General features: G+C 39.6%; 1 protein-coding gene across 2 annotated transcripts in view; it reads right to left on the reverse strand.

Annotated features, from left to right (window-relative positions):
- apaf1 (apoptotic peptidase activating factor 1) overlaps positions 1 to 17,296 on the reverse strand; it is a 274,267-nt gene that overhangs the window by 75,022 nt on the left and 181,949 nt on the right. For both annotated transcript variants that reach the window (XM_059987521.1, XM_059987522.1), the window contains one exon: positions 6,737 to 6,856. In XM_059987521.1, coding sequence (XP_059843504.1) covers positions 6,737 to 6,856 — 120 coding nt within the window. The remainder of the gene's footprint in view (positions 1 to 6,736; positions 6,857 to 17,296) is intronic.

Genomic DNA, 17,296 nt, shown 5'->3' on the forward strand with positions numbered 1-17,296 from the left:
CCAGAGCACAAAGCCTCATCTTTCTCCACCTTGATGGAGAAATTGAGAAAATGGGATAGCAGTGAGGAAACAAGGTAGGAAGCAGGAATTGGATTCTGCAACATACACAAAATGCTGGTGGAATGCAGCAGGCCAGGCAGCATCTATAGGAAGAAGTACAGTCGACGTTTCGGGCCGAGACCCTTCATCAGGACTAGACTGGATTCTGCAGTCTTATTTGTCCTTATACCCACATACAACCCTTATCCAAAATGACTGATATTAGGGTCTCCTGGTACCATGTGGCAAAGCCTTCAGTGACACTGGCCCAATAGCATATCTAAGAAAAAGCCATGCACAAGAACAACAAAGGGCCAAGACACTTCTCAAAGACAACCTGGATGCCTGGCAGAAACCCTGAATTTGTTCTTAGTAGTTAAATCTGGTTGTCATCATACAAGTGATGAGACAGATCTGGAAATATCTCTTAGAAAGTCTTCCACTGTTCCCCAACTGTCTCATCATATAGTCTGTGTATCCAGCGAACATTAGCCATCTCCTTCTCCATTCCATTGTAGTCTCCTTTATTCCAACATACCACACTGGTCTTAGATTGAACTGTTGCTCCCTTCCTTCATGCCATTTAATGAAGTCCTTCTTGAGACTGCCTCAACCAACCTCGATTTACCCAAACAATGTGCAAGCTAATGTTCCCATGACAACAGCTGTTCCATTCTTACATGCTCAATTCTTTCTGTTTTTGTTTCTGTAACATTCATGTTTAGCTGGATTAGGTTTGCCTTGAATGCACACAGCATATTCAATTCACTTTTTAATTTTTTAGAAACATAGAAAATAGGTGTAGGAGTAGGCCATTCGGCCCTTCGAGCCTGCACCGCCATTCAGTATGATCATGGCTGATCATCCAACTCAGAACCCTGTACCTGCTTTCTCTCCATACCCCCTGATCCCTTTAGCCACAAAGGCCTTATCTAACTTCCTCTTAAATAAAGCCAATGAACTGGCCTCAACTGTTTCCTGTGGCAGAGAATTCCACAGATTCACCACTCTCTGTGTGAAGAAGTTTTTCCTCATCTCGGTCCTAAAAGGCTTCCCCTTTATCCTTAAACTGTGACTCCTCGTTCTGGACTTCCCCAACATTGGAAACAATCTTCCTGCATCTAGCATCAATCCCTTTAGAATTTTATACGGTTCAATAAGATCCCCTCCCAATCTTCTAAATTCCAGTGAGTATAAGCATAGTCGATCCAGTCTTTCTTCATATGAAAGTCCTGCCATCCCAGGAATCAATCTGGTGAACCTTCTCTGTACTCCCTCTGTGGCAAGAATGTCTTTCCTCAGATTAGGGGACCAAAACTGCACACAATATTCTAGGTGCGGTCTCACCAGGGCCTTGTACAACTGCAGTAGAACCTCCCTGCTCCTGCACTCAAATCCTTTTGCTATGACTGCCAACATACCATTTGCCTTTTTCACCATCTGCTGTACCTACATGCCCACCTTCAATGACTGGTGTACAATGACACCCAGGTCTAGTTGCATCTCCCCTTTTCCTAATCGGCCACCGTTCAGATAATGATCTGTTTTCCTGTTCTTGCAACCAAAGTGGATAACCTCACATTTACCCACATTAAATTGCATTTGCCATGAATTTGCCCACTCACCTAACCTATCCAAGTCACCCTGTATCCTCTTAGCATCCTCCTCACAGCTAACAATGCCGCCCAGCTTCGTGTCATCTGCAAACTTGGAGATGCTGCATTTAATTCCCTCGTCTAAATCATTAATATATATTGTAAACAACTGGGGTCCCAGCACTGAGCCTTGCGGTACCCCACTAGTCACTGCCTGCCTTTCTGAAAAGGTCCCGTTTACTCCCACTCTTTGCTTCCTGTCTGCCAACCAATTCTCTATCCACATCAATACCATACCCCCAATACTGTGTGCTTTAAGTTTGCACACTAATCTCCTGTGTGGGACCTTGTCAAAAGCCTTTTGAAAATCTAAATATACCACATCCACTGGCTCTCCCCTATCCACTCTACTAGTTACATCTTCAAAAAATTCTATAAGATTCGTCAGACATGATTTTCCTTTCACAAAGCCATGCTGACTTTGTTCGATGATTTCACCTCTTTCCAAATGTGCTTTTATCACATCTTTGATAACTGACTCTAACATTTTCCCCACCACCGATGTCAGACTAACTGGTCTATAATTCCCCGGTTTCTCTCTCCCTCCTTTTTTAAAAAGTGGGGTTACATTAGCCACCCTCCAATCCTCAGGAATTAATCCAGAATCTAAGGAGTTTTGAAAAATTATCACTAATGCATCCATTATTTCTTGGGCTACTTCCTTAAGCAGCCTGGGATGCAGACCATCTGGCCCTGTGGATTTATCTGCCTTTAATCCCTTCAATTTACCCAACACCACTTCCCTACTAACATGTATTTCCCTCAGTTCCTCCATCTCACTAGACCCTCAGTCTCTTACTATTTCCGGAAGATTATTTATGTCCTCCTTAGTGAAGACAGAACCAAAGTAGTTATTCAATTGGTCTGCCATGTCTTTGTTCCCTATGATCAATTCACCTGTTTCTGACTGTAAAGGACCTACATTTGTCTTGACCAATCTTTTTCTTTTCACGTATCTATAAAAGTTTTTACAGTCAGTTTTTATGTTCCCTGCCAGCTTTCTCTCATAATCTTTTTTCCCTATCCTAATTAAACCCTTTGTCCTCCTCTGCTGGTCTCTGAATTTCTCCCAGCTCTCAGGTGTGCTGCGTTTTTTGGCTAATTTAAATCTCAATTTAAATTGAGATACAGCGTGAACTTCTGGTAAGATGGCGACTGTTAAGCTGCTCCGAACTTTTGCTCCGTCATTCTCCCTATCTTTGCACTATATGTCTCCATTCTTAAACCATAGTTAGGTATTTTATTAGGTCTCTTTTACTTGCCTGCGAACACATCTATCTTATAATGTCTACCAAAAGTACTAAAACCGGGAAAAAGGAAACTACGGCTTTGCCGACTGACATTCTCGCTGCTTTGGAACTGCATCGAGAAGATATTTTAAAGGAATTTAGAACTTCTTTCAACCAGCTGGATGTCAAATTAGATCGGATCAACGCTAGAGTGGACGAACATGCTGAACATTTATCTCGCATCCACTCGACTTCTGAAGATTTAAAACGCCGTGTTCGATACCTTGAAACTCTCTGCTCCAGTCTAGAGCAGAAGAAGTGTAAACTTTTTTTCAAAATGGTGGATCTTGAAAACCAGAGCAGACGTTGCAATCTACGAATTCTTGGTTTGCCAGAGGCCACCGAACAGGGTTCTCTCGTGAAATTTTTTTCCGATTTTCTCTGTGAGATTTTTGGGAAAGAATTTCTTCCGAATCCACCTGAGCTTGAAAGGGCACACAGGATCTACGTTCCCTGCGCAATTCTGGGTTCCCGCCCACGACCGGTAATTTTGTGCTTTCATCAATACCAGGTGAAAAACCGTTTGATTATGGAGGCACGCTGCAGAGGTACTCCTGCTTTTCAAAATTCAGTCATTTGTTTTGTGGAGGATTTTGCCCCCCAGGTTCTGAAGATGCGTGCTGAGTTTAAAGGTGTAATGAAAGTGCTTTTTGATCGTGGACTTAGACCCTCCCTTCGAAATCCAGCCGATCTCTGAATTACGCTTACTACTGGAGAATATAAGTGGTTTAAATCAGTGAAGGAGGCTGAGGCATTTGTTGGAAGTCTTCCGGCCATCCAGTCTTCTTCGGAACCCGGTTGGACCTTCTAAAATGGTGGATAAGTACCTCTCGAAGTAAAATTATTTTTTCCTGACTCAGACTTTACTTGAAAACTCAGACATTATCTATTGAAACTCTAAGGGCTGTAGACAATCTCTCCCTGGACTTGGTGCGTTTTTTCTAAATAGATAATCTGAGTTTAATGTTTCCCTGCGGACGTTTAGATTGTACTCGTGTAATCCATTTTATTCTTGTATAACTTTATCTATAGAGTTCTACAATTGACTCTAACTTGTTTTGGAGGTTTGGAGTTTTTATTGAAGGCCTCCTTGTTGGTTGATTCACAGTTTAAGTTTTGCTTTTTTTTTCTGTAAATGGTTGATAAGTACTCTCCTCGAATCTATAATTTCCCCTTTTTCTCCCTCCCTTTTTTTTTCTTCTTTTAATCTTCTATAATTTTTCGCAGGTACGTTAGTTTTGGTTTTCTTCTGATTTTCTTTGTATTAAGTTTTATACTTCTGTTGAAGTTGTTCCTATTTGTAATTATGTTTTCTAGTGCATAAACTAGTTACCATTTGCTATAGTATTTATACGGAACTGTTGTTAGTGACACAGAACTGGAAGTCATATTTGGGTTAATTTTTTTGGTAGAGCTAGCTGCTTTTTTTTGAGATAGTGTGGAATAGGCTCTTCTGGGTCTTTCGAGACACGTGGCAGCAGTTCCCTGTTTAATTCTCGCCCAATCATGGGACAATTAACAATGGCTAATGAATCTACCAACTGCTATGTCTTTCGACTGTGGGAGAAAACTGGCATACCTGGAGGAAACCCACATGGAAACCTGCAAGAACGTACAACCTCCTTACAGACAGTGGTGGGAATTGACCCCGAGTGGCCTGTACAGTAATGTGTTGTGCTAACCACTATGCTTCTGGGCCCCACCACTTCCAATGCCCACACTGGATTCAAAAATATTGTTTGTTTTCTATTGTGTTTTTTTTCCACTCTTGGCTTTGCTTCAAATCTAACTTGTCAGACAACTTACCTTTTGAATTCTGAGAATTTGAGTTGAACCAGAAATGACAGGTTAAGTTTTCCCTCACTGTGTTATTCTGCTGACTGCACCAGTGTTGCATGAAATTAATTTAGACCATAAAGACAGGATTTGGCAGCTTCCAGTGGACCCAGGCCCAAAGGAAATCACTTCTCAATATCTGACATAATGGTGTGCACGCAGACAGGCCATCGAACAAAATAACACAATGTAACAAGGGGTTCTCTTCTGGGGCATTATTAGGTACTGTAGTAAAAGTCTTTGTACAAAAGTTGTGTGTGTATCTCTCTCTCTATTATATATATACACACACACACACATTTTCTGCAATGATTCTTTTGGCAGTGGAGCTGAATGATCTGTTGGAAAGGGTGCTCTGCTGCTTATTCAGTCGGTCATGGTGAGGATGTGCCTGATCTTCACATAATGGAAAGGGTTTGTTTAGTGACCTGCTCTCCACCACCAACTCAAGAGTCCGGGTTTTAGCCAAGATTGGATCCAGCCTTTTTGATGAGTTTATTTTTTATTTTTTTTACATCACCAGCACCAATACTACCTCCCCAACATAAAGCGACAAAGAAGACGGCACTCACTACAATAGACCGGTAAAAGATCTCCAACACCCTGCTGCACACATTGAAGGATCTCAGCTTCCTTAAAAAATAGAGTCTGCTCATCCCCTTCTTGTAAACAGCCTTGGTGTTGGTTTTCCAGTCAAGTTTGTTATCGAGGTGAACACCCAAGTATTTGTACTCCTCCACCAAGGCAGCTTCTTCTTCTAAAACGTATACAGGACTTGTCATAGTCCTCTTCCTCCTAAAATCAATCACCACCCTCCTGGTTTTGGCCACATTCAGGAGAAAGTGATTCTTCCCGTACCACTCCACAAGCTTGTCCAGCAGTCCTCTGTACTGCAACTCCTGCCCAGCTCTGCTGCACCCAACCACTGCAGAGTCATTAGAGAATTTCTCTAAGATACAAGGCTCAGCTTTGTACTGAAATTCTGAAGTGTACAGTGTGAACAGAAACGGAGACAGGACAGTCTCTTACAGCACTCTAGTGCCACTCATCACCATCTCAGAGAGAGAACTACCCAGCCATACAAAATGGGGTCTATCTGTCAGGTAGTTAGTAATCCAGGAGATAGCGAATTTGTCTATGTCCATCCTTTGCAGCTTCTCGCTCAGAAGTAGTGGCTGGATTATATTGAAGGCACGAGAAATCAAAAAATATAATTCTCACAAAACCACCAGCATCATTCATGTGGGGTGAGCTCAGATACATGACAGCATCATCCACTTCCACAAGACTCTTGTACAGTATATAGTCATTTTATGTACTGCACTGTACTGTAACTGCAAAAAAACAATTTCATGACACATGTCAGTGACGATAAACCTGATCTCTACTGTGGAGCGAGAAAGAGGCAGGGAGAGGAATCATGATTGAGAAAATGGGATGGGAGAGGGCAGGGAGTAGGAAGCACCTGGCACACTCAGTAACAACCAATAAACCAACTGCTTGGAACCAAATGACCTGCCTGGTGTGTCTGCATCTGAGCCAATCCACACCCCCACAACCCCAGCCCTGGCACTCCTTCTCTGCCACCTGTCTCACACACTTCCCACAGTGCTCCACCCTCACCATTCCCAATATCTTAGGCAACCTAACTATATATAAGGGCTAAGACTTTGCATACCACTGTATTTTTGCTATGGACATGCTGTATTCAACTTTTCAATATGGTGGCATTAATAGGTAACAAACCACATATAAATTTTCACATTATTTTGCTAGTGTCAAATTTAATCAAAATTATATTCAAATTATTCCTCCATAAGAATTTTATTGTTAATTTGTCATAAGGATTGCGATATATTTTGACTTAGTATTTTGAACTCTAATTCAAATAAAAAATGAAGTCTAAGACTTCCTTACCTTCACAGTGCCATCAAAAGACCAGGATAGAAGCTGTGATCCTCTTAACAGCTTGAAGTTTTTCACTTGTTCAATGTGTCCTTCAAGGACTTTGCATTCCCCCGTGTGCCAATTCCATACCTATGTTTAAAACCAAAGAAACAGAATATAAGATTTTCAGCACGTCCTCCGGCTTACTGTTGAGTGATCTGAGTCACAATTGGGTCAGTTATGAACCCTGTTGTGACAACCAGAGAATACAGAAGGTGCTACATAAATGCACATTAATTCTTTCTGAAAAGGTCAATAAAAAGACACTACAAATCTAAGAAACCAGCCAGTTGGTAGAATCCCTCTTCCACCATTCAATAAATCACTCAATCCTGCCCTAAAAAAACTCTCTTCCCTTATCCCTTGACTCCTTTGTAGTCTGTGTGTCTGTTAATTTCATCCTTAAATATATTCAATGCAATTTCCTCCATTGCTCTCTGAGGTAGGAAATTCCAAAGATTCACAATTTTCTGAGGGGAAATGAATGAACAACCTCTTAGTGTGGAATTATGTTCCTAACTCTGGATGACTCAGATGCAGTCATCATCCACCCTGTCAATTCACCACAGAATCTTGCATTCAAATAAGATCATTTCTTATTCTTCCATACTTTAATCAACCTACTCATCCCTTTTCATATTTCAAAACTTTTATCCCAGGAATAAAATTGGTGCATCTTCTCTACACAGATATCCCCCATATTATGACTGGGTGATGGAAATTCATCCCTGCAAAATCATTAGCCAACAATTCGAGTGGCTTCATATTACTGAAAACTATATTAGAGACATGCAGAACATTTTCTATTAACCCCACAACCCTGCCTCTCTAGTGCCCCCAACAAATAATGAGCAGTCAACTACAATGCCTCAAATGCAAATTTATTTCTGAAAGACACTGAAATGGTGTCCAGTACTCCAGGTGTAGTGTCAGCAGCCTGTAAAGCTGTTTCACAATTTATCTCCTTGCATACCTCACACCCTTTTCAACAAAGGACCAGCTTCCCAGCGTCCATAATTATTTGGTGTCTAGTACCTGCTTGCAAACTCCTTGTGTTTCTCGATATATCACATACTTTATAGTCTCAGACCATTCAAATAATAAATTTCCTTTCCATTCTTTATTCCAAAAGCACTAAGCTCAAATTTTACGTTATATTTCCATTATGCCAATATTTTGCCTACATAATTCACCAATAGTAGGCTCAACATATATGGAAAAAAAAATCACATTGTAAAGTCATAATCACTTTCAAAATTATACCTGATTAACTAATTGACAATGAGTGAAATTGTTTTAATTAACATTGATAAAGTCTTTAGTTTACTCTTACAAAGCATTAAAAATAAATCTACATTTCTGAGGAAGCAACAGATCCAATATTTGCGCATGTACACAGTATGACCTTCAGCTTTCTTGGCATACATCTTCAAATGCCTCATGCTAAGTTCTGAAGAAGTTTTGTTTACAATTATTGAAAGTAGAATATTTTCCCAAAGACAAACTGAAGTTACAAATATAAATTTTTAGAATGGAACGTAAACTACATAACCATCAAATAACAAGGGAAACAAATAAAAACTTTTTATAATGATGTAGTGGTTAATTTTTAATTTATGATTTTGTGACCCAGATCTATAATCCAGAATCAGCAGCCAAATTCACAAGGGCCACAATCTGCTGAATGCCTCAAATCCCTGTTTTCTTTTGGCACATGTATATGCTGCTCATTTTAGACACAGTGTATATAGGCACAGGGGAGTCTCACACATGGCAAGCCAGCTGTTGCTGAAGTGTATAGAGGGAGAAAAATGCCTGGCTCTAAAAGATACAGTTGACACTGCCAAGTTACTGAGTCAGGCATCCAAATCAGCAGCGCCATGAAGTCATGTAGGTCATACTTGCTCAGACGATAACTCAAAAAGTTTCAGGTGATAAACAGCAGTTGGACTCTGGAAATGAATCACAGCTCCATCTGTTTATATAAATTATGCCTCTTTATCCTGATAACACAGAGTACAAAAGCAAAGCTCACATAAAATCTTAGCTTAATTAGTTTAGCACAACAATGCGGGCTGAAAGTCCTGTTCCTGTGTTGCACTGTTCTACTTTCTGTGTAATTGGAATATTGCAGTTTTGGGATCTCTATTATCCGAGGAATGTCAGGACAAAACTTCGGCTACCATGTTATGAGAAATGAGGTCTTCGCACTAAGCAGAAAACTATGGAATGTTTTCTACCAGATCCAAGAAAATTGATGGTGATTTGACATGGATTAATCATAGAGTAAGAGTTAAGCAGCATGAAACTCTCTGGTCCAACTCATCCACCGCAAAGATAGTGCTCACCAAACTCATCATGTTCGGCATACCCTTCAAAACCTCTCCAATCAATGTTCTTTTCCAAATTTCTTTTACGTTATTTTGTACCTGGCTCAATCACTTCTGCTGGCAACTCCTTCCATATATTCACCACCTTCTACGTGAAAAAGTTGCCCCTTGAGTCCAATGTTCCCTCCAATTTGTAATGACCAGTGTGCCCAAAAATCTTGTGCTGTGCAATTTTTTTGCCTAGTGACAACAACATGTGCACACTGAATTTTATATATAGAGATATTCATTTTAACAGCTCACAAAACACTGTCAATAAGAACTTTAATCTCTTCTGGGTTGGATCATTTTTACTCTTGTTCATCTGTACTCTCACAAAACGTAATAGCAGGCCTGTAGCAAGTAATGAAGGATTTTCTCACCGGAGCTTTTGCACACTGTCCATACATGATTTGCTTGATAAATGACGCTTTAAAAAGTCAAGTTTCCAAAATCACTCCACTGTTTCCCACCTGCATCACGGTAATACACTCAAGTAACACCAGTTTTTGTATTGTACATAAATTTCTTGTAGCTGCACATTTCTGACCTCATGAGCTTTCGGTTTCTACTGTTTCGTTAAGCCATTCAGCTTTAAATAAATGAGCATTTCTTTGCTCTGCATGCCCATTGTTCCTTTAATATTCGAGATAGTGAATCAATAATTTCTTCAATAAAAACAGTATAAATAAGCCAGTTCTAAACTCTGCAGACAAATCACCACAAACTCCATGTTGTCAACACTGTCTGCATCAGAAATTGGAAAAGGAAAAATGATTGCGTACAATTGTGAAATATACTTTACATGCCAAGGAGGCAGAGGGTAACAACCTTCTGTGCAAAGTTTAAATTCCTTGGTGCACTAGTAGCAAAAGATGTGCACACACAAACGCGCAAACCTTACTGGGAACATTGTTGGAGTATCTTTTAAATTTTACATCTCCCTGTAATGTTGGAATTAGGTTCACAGATCTGGCAAGTCAGACAGAAAATGCACTGACTTCGAGTAAGTATATTTACTTATACAAACTGTAAAAATCTGACCAAACATTCACATTCCCCAAATTACAGAAACTACAAAGCTGAATATTCAACAAACATACTTAGTTAAAAGCTCGCACAGAATATACCTTCCCAAAAGTTATGTGCATTGTTTGCCTTAAATAAAGGAAGAGAGTGAACCTCCCAAATGTACTCTCTATATACCCAGGATATTTGAAACTAGACCCCAGGCAGCTATCCAATGGGAAAAGCAGCTGCAGTTTCTAAACTAACCAATCATGATGGAAGCAACTTTTGACAATCAGAGTAAACAGTGCCCCCCACAGGACACTCCCTTAAACCAATGCCCTCGAGTTTTTGTTCACCTTTCGTCAGAAAAACACTGAGTGCATTCACCCTATTTATACATCTTGTGATTTTATGGTCTCCCCTCAAGCACCTACACTTGAAGAAACAAAATTCCAGCATTTCCAATCTCTCCATGTAACTTAGGCCCTTCAGTCCCAGCAGCATTTTTGTAAACCTTCTCTGCACTCTTTCCATTTTAATGGAGTTTTTCCTATTACAGCACAATCAGGACTGTACAAAATTCTCCAAGTGCGGTCTTATGAATGCCTTGTGCAACTGCAACATAATGTCCCAACTCCTATCTATATTCATTGCACTAACAGATGAAGGCCAGTGTGCTGAATGCCCTTTTCACTACCCTGACTACCTGTCATGTTGCTTTTGATGAATTGTATATTCCCTCTGTTCCACAACAGTCTCCCTAGGTACTGAGCATTCACTGTACAAGTCCTGTTCTGGCTTGTCTCCCCAAAATGCAACGCTTCACACTTACCTGAATTAAGTCATTTCCCTATCTTCAGCATTTTTTTTTACCTAGTTGAACAAGATCCCTGTAATTTTCAATAACCTTCTTCACTGTTAATGATGCCACCTGTTTTAGAGTATATTCTCATCCAAATCTTTTATATAAAGAACAAACAACATAGGTCCCAGCACTAACTCCTGAGGCACACTACTAAGCACAGGCTTCAAGTCTGAGAAACAACTCTCGACCATAACTCTCTGCTTCCTACCGTTGAGCCAATAACAAATCCCTATTTGCCTTATATAGCCAATTCCCACCTAAAAGGACAAAACTGGCTCGTGATCTATGACTAATGTTCTACCTGGCAGCAACATGCAGCATTTGCTGATATTGAATATTACTGCCAGAGCCCCTTTATCAATCTGAACATAACTTTTGTTTATATTCAGTGTTCTCATAATGCGAGCTATGAGTCTTACTGTTTCTACCATCCATTGTAACACCAGTCACCAAATCAATTCCACACTTTGTGACACTCGACCCCCAACTACCAGCGGAAGTGTTGCATATGGATTCAATTGCAACATCTCAGTGAAATTTGGATAGGTACACGGATGAGTGCAGTATTGAGACCTATGGTTGGGTGTGGATAAATGGGACTAGGCAGGAAAACAGTTTGGTGCAGGCTAGATGGGCCAAAGGGCCTGTTTCCTAGCTACAATGCTCCTTGACTCTATAACCTGATTGCTCTATGGAAGTCACTATGTTCAAGCTGAGAAACATCTTGTAGATCTGCAAACACCTTCTGCTGGTCCTTGGTCCACAGCCATTTATTGTCCTTTAGTGATGCAGAAGGAGGTGAAGTGCTGTAGTCAAATCAGGGAGTCTGCACAGTACTGCAACATGCCTAAAGAGGAACATTATTCTAAAATATTTGGAAGATTGAGGCCTTCAATATAGTTGTTGTTAACTCCTTGACTGGCTGCCAACTCTAATTAGTCACCTTGAGACCTAAAGAAAACTATTTTATGTCATACATTGTATTTGTAAAATATCTGTAAGATTTACTCCTGAATCATACTGTAATATTACAAAGTTTTGCTTGCAGGCATCTATCATTTCCCTCTATCAGCTGATCCACTGAGGCTTGGAAGCTGACTTAACTTCAAAAAGAAACTTGTTTTGTTATTTATTTTCAAAATAATGGTTCGCAGTTGGACATAATGATGAACCAACCAGCTCAGTGTACCAACCTTATGTTGAAAGGAAAGGATACCTTTCATCATCTAATCATTGTAACTTTATAAACTGCCACACAACCAGATTGTGGTCTACTTTTGAAAGCCCCACAATGGTGGTGAAGGCCTAATAAGGCAGGTTTTCATGGATAAGCCATTCATTACAAGCTTAGAGAGCTCTTCTTCTGTGTTTTAAGCAGTATGCAGCTCAGTGTAATTTTTAGTACATGGCTTTAGATTTTCACATGTTTTTTAAAGTGTTTTATTCTCCTAAGGGAGTCTTGAAAAACACCTGGGTACCTAGCAATCAGATTTGAGCCGCTTTTGACATCTGTACACAAAAAAAATTTCCTTCCACAAAATCTTTCAGCCAATCTTCAGCTAACAAACTAGGTCTTTCTTTGTGAATGTTAATAACCACAGGGAGTTGGATCTTTTGCCTCTGATAGTCCACTCTGCTCTCTAGCTTCCCTAGATTGGAGCTCACTGCTTCTGAAAACACTAAAAAATGCAAAGTATGAAACCATAAAACTATATGTCCAGGTACTGTCACAGAGGTTCCAGCATGTAATTCTCTAGTCAGCCATAGAGCCCAACTGTATCTTAAGAAGCTTACTATTAACCTTCAACTTCACCTGAAAAGATTTGTATACATACTTAATGTGTAAATTATTTCCAGTCATAAAACAATGATATGGAAAGACGCAATTCCCATATTTCAAAGTCTGATCTGATACAAATTACTCTGCTTTAGAGAGAGGAACAAGAGAAGATCATCCACATAATTCAATTCTTTGAATAGTCTGTACAGCCACTCTGACAGGAACATAACTCATATACAGCGCAAGGGCACCTGCTGCTCAAATGAAGCAAGATGCTGTCTGTTACACAATTTGATGCACAGAGGTCAAGTCCTACTAGAATTTAGATACCATCTGAAAGACAGAAGAGTACAAGAATCCAACTGGTTCAAAGGATGACTGCACATCCAAAATAATTCACACACGCCAAGAGAATTAAGTTGTCAGAGTTACAGCCAAAAGGCCTGTCAGTCATTAACACACATTGGATAGTTATTCACCTGAAAACCAGATTCAACTGCAGTGTATCAAATTGAAATCTATCTTGCAGGGAGGAAAAAAAAATGTCCTAGCAATGGAGAAAATGAGTATCACTGAAAATAGTTAACTGCTGCTGATAAGAACAATCAACTTCAGCAACTAAAACATTACACAATGTTCTTGCTTTAATTCTTCCAAAATTTTAGGCATGCCTTTACCGCAGGAATTTTAATAAGGCATCCCACAATTACAGTGGATTTCAGTTAATAGGGCCATCAGTTAATCAGGGCAGACACTTAATTGGGACAACCCTTAAAGAACAAAAACTATTCGTGAAAATAGCCAGGATTCCCTTCCCATATTTGGGACACTGTTGGTATAATGTGACTCAAGAGACTGTGCCCAACATTTTCTAATTAGCTTCAGACGAGTGCACTTATGTGGCTACTAAACACCACACCTTGCTTAGAGCAAACAGCTTTCAAATAGCGGCAGCTGCATGCTCTTGCATTCAAAAAGCACTGATTTTTGTCACTGCTAGTTGGCCAGAAATAAGCAGTAAGACAATTTAGAACTGTTTTTCTCACTCTGGTTTCAAGCATTCAGGCTTGGAGATACCAGAAACGGCTGGGAGTGAAAATGAAACAACTTCACTACTTCTACAAGTTAGGACCCAGTCTTCAGACATAGAAAGAATAGAAATTGCCCCAGTGCCATGGGCCATGACGTTCCCAATTTAAAAGCTGTCTCACATAGATTTCCCGTCATCATTGGATACGCTGGACAACCAGCACACCTACTGTTAGGAACTAACAGTTTTACAGCACTGTAGAAGTACTGATAGTGTTATAATTTGTTCAGTATTTCATTTAAATACCTAATTTATTACTCAGTTCAATGGCAGTTTGTCTTCTACTTTTTTAAAATTATTTCTATGAAACTTTGGCTAATTGGGGCAGGTGCTTAATTGGGTCAAAATGTACTGGTCCCAAAATTTCCCAACCAACCAGAATCCACAGTTAATAGTACAAAAAAAGATTGAAATTCAGAAAGAAAAGCGCTCATTGATATAAAAGGATACCTTCACTGCGCCCAGTCTGTTAGTTGATGATTGCATTTGCTTGGGTAAAGATGAAGGTACAATACTGAGCTGACTTGTACCATTTGTGTACTTTACACAGGAAGAGGGAACCCAATTCTTCTTGACACTATTAAGACATTACAAACCATTGGCTTATGGAATAACAAAAGGAGAACATGCAACATTTATTGAGGAATCAGGACTGGAATGGAGCCAACTGAAGCAATGTCCAAGAGATTCTGTCTCTTCAAGGACATGCGGGTATTCAGATTGGGCCCCAAATACAGCTACAGGTGGCCCTTGTTTTTCGAACGTTTGCTTTGTGACACTCCACTGTTATGAAAGACCTACATTAGTTACCTGTTTTCGCAAACAGAAGTGTGTTTCACTTTTATGAAAAAAGGCAGAGTGCGCCCCAAGCAGCCAAGCTCCTCCCCCTGAACTGCATTCTAGCTGCTATTGCTTAAACACATGCCTGTGAGCATCTGTGCTTTACCTCGATTTGTTTTGTGCATCTGTTTGCAAGATTAGTTCTAAGGTATCGGAAAAGCCTAAAAGAGCTTGTAAAGGTGTTACACTTAGCGTAAAACTAGACATAATTAAATGTTTCGATCGCGGTGAATGAAGTAAGGACATTGTCTGCGTGTTGAACTTGCCTACGTCCATCATTCGCACTGTTTACACGCGTAGAGAAAGAATCTTGAAAGCTGCCTAACACACCATCATCAGAGTGCTCGCTGTCTTCCCAACTCCGGTAAGTGAAACTACACTGTACATATATTATTTCTACTTTATATAGGTTGTGTATTTTTATGTGTTATTTGGTATGATTTGGCAGCTTCATAGCTTAAAGGTTTCTGGAGAGAGAGCTTCTGCTACGTTAGTAGCGCTACATAGTGAGATTATACGCTCCGTAGTGAGATTTTCACTATGCTAGACAGTGCTGCAATGATTGCAGAAAAGTATTTCTACTTTATATAGGCTATGTATTTATCGTATCATTCCTGCTTTTACTATATTTTACTGTTATTTTAGGTTTTATGTGATATTTGGCATGTTTTTGTAGGTTCTTTTTGGGTCTGGGAATGCTCACAAATTTTTCCCATATAAATAAATGGTAATTGCTTATTCATTTTATGACATTCCGGTTTATGAACCATTTCAAAGGAATGCTCTACCTTCGGATAGTGGGGGAAACCTGTAATTCATTATGCTATGATAAAAGCAACTGGAACAAGGCCCCCAGCAATAAGGTAATCTATACAAAATATTAACAGCCAACTTCTTGACATCCCAGGATCCATTGTCTCACTTCTCATGCAACTTGTGTCATGGTTTCACAATCTATTTACAGAATCTTAGCCAAAAAGGCACAAACTGGGTATCTACCATTTCAAAAACACAGCCAGCCAATAGGTACATTGGATTAATACACCACTGAGCAGTGGTGGGCATTACCTTTGAAAGTCACAATCAATATTGTGGAAACTGATGATCAGTGCAGTCAGAAACCAGGAAATCTGACACAGCACAGAGAACAGGAACAGAGCATAACGTACTGAGCTGAGGGACTAGATGTACATCCTCAGAAGGCGGGCTTCAGAAATACAGCTCCATCCACACGAATGAAGTTGTTAATCTTCATAAAGAAGATAGAGCAATTAAATAATTTATTATTTTTCACTCTATTGTGACTACATTTCAGTACTTTAAACCATTAAATTCATTTGTAATTTGCTTTTAATAAGTTTTATTTATTTTGTTATTTATATCTAGTTGAATCTTTTAAAATCTCTGATTACATTATCGTTGAGAGCAGACAATGCCTATAAAAAGTATTCACCCCCTTATTCACACTGGGTTTAATTTGGCTTTTTGACATTGATCAACAGAAAAAAGACTTTCATAGCAAAGTGATAACAGATCTCTACAAAGTGAACTAAATTAATTACAAATATAAAACATAAAATTAATGATTGCTTAAGTATTCACCCCTCCACCTTTAATATGACACACCAAATTATCACTGGTGCAGCCAATTATCCTTAGAAATCACATAATTAGTTAAATAGAAACCACCTGTGTGCAGTCAAGGTGTTTCAATTGATCATAGCAAAAATACACCTGTATCTGGAAGGTCCAACTGCTAGGGAGTCAGTATCCTGGCAAAAAGTACACCATGAAGACAAAAGAACACTCCAAGCAACTCTACAAGAAGGTTATTAAAAAGCACAAGTCAGGAGATAGATACAAGAAAATTTCCAAGTCACTGAATATCCCTTGGAGTACAGTTAAGTCAATCATCAAGAAATTGAAAGAATATGGCACAGCTGTAAATCTGGCTAGAGAAGGCCAAAACTGAGTGACTGTGCAAGAAGGGGACTAGTGAGGGAGGCCACCAACAGACCTATGAGAATTCTGGAGGTGTTTCAGGCTTCAGTGGTTGAGATGAGAAAGGCTGTGCATACAACTGTCCCCTGGGTGCTTCACCAGTTGCAGCTTTATGGGAGGGTGACAAAAAGAAAGCCACTGTTGGGGGAAAAAAAACTCACGAGAAATCTTGGCTAGAGTTTGCTGGAAGGTATGTGGGAGACTGAAGTCAACTGGAAGAAGGTTCTATGTGGCTGGACTTGGAAATGGCTGTACAGTCTTGATCCCCATACAATCTGATAGAGCTTGAGCAGTTTTGTAGAGAAGAATGAGAGAGAAATGCAGTGTCCAGATGTGAAAAGCTCATAGAGACTTATCCACATAGACTCAAGGGTGTAATTGCTGCCAAAAGTGGATCTACTAAGGGGGTGAATACTTATGCAATCTATTATTCTGCTTTATATTTGTAATTAATTTAGATCACTTTGGAGAGACCTGTTTTCACTTTAATACGAAAGAGTCTTTTTCTATTGATTGGTGTCAAAAAAAAAAGCCAAATTGATTCCACTGTGATTCAATGTTGTAAAACAATAAA

The sequence above is a fragment of the Hypanus sabinus genome, chromosome 13, assembly GCF_030144855.1.
Source record: "Hypanus sabinus isolate sHypSab1 chromosome 13, sHypSab1.hap1, whole genome shotgun sequence".
Taxonomy (NCBI): domain Eukaryota; kingdom Metazoa; phylum Chordata; class Chondrichthyes; order Myliobatiformes; family Dasyatidae; genus Hypanus; species Hypanus sabinus.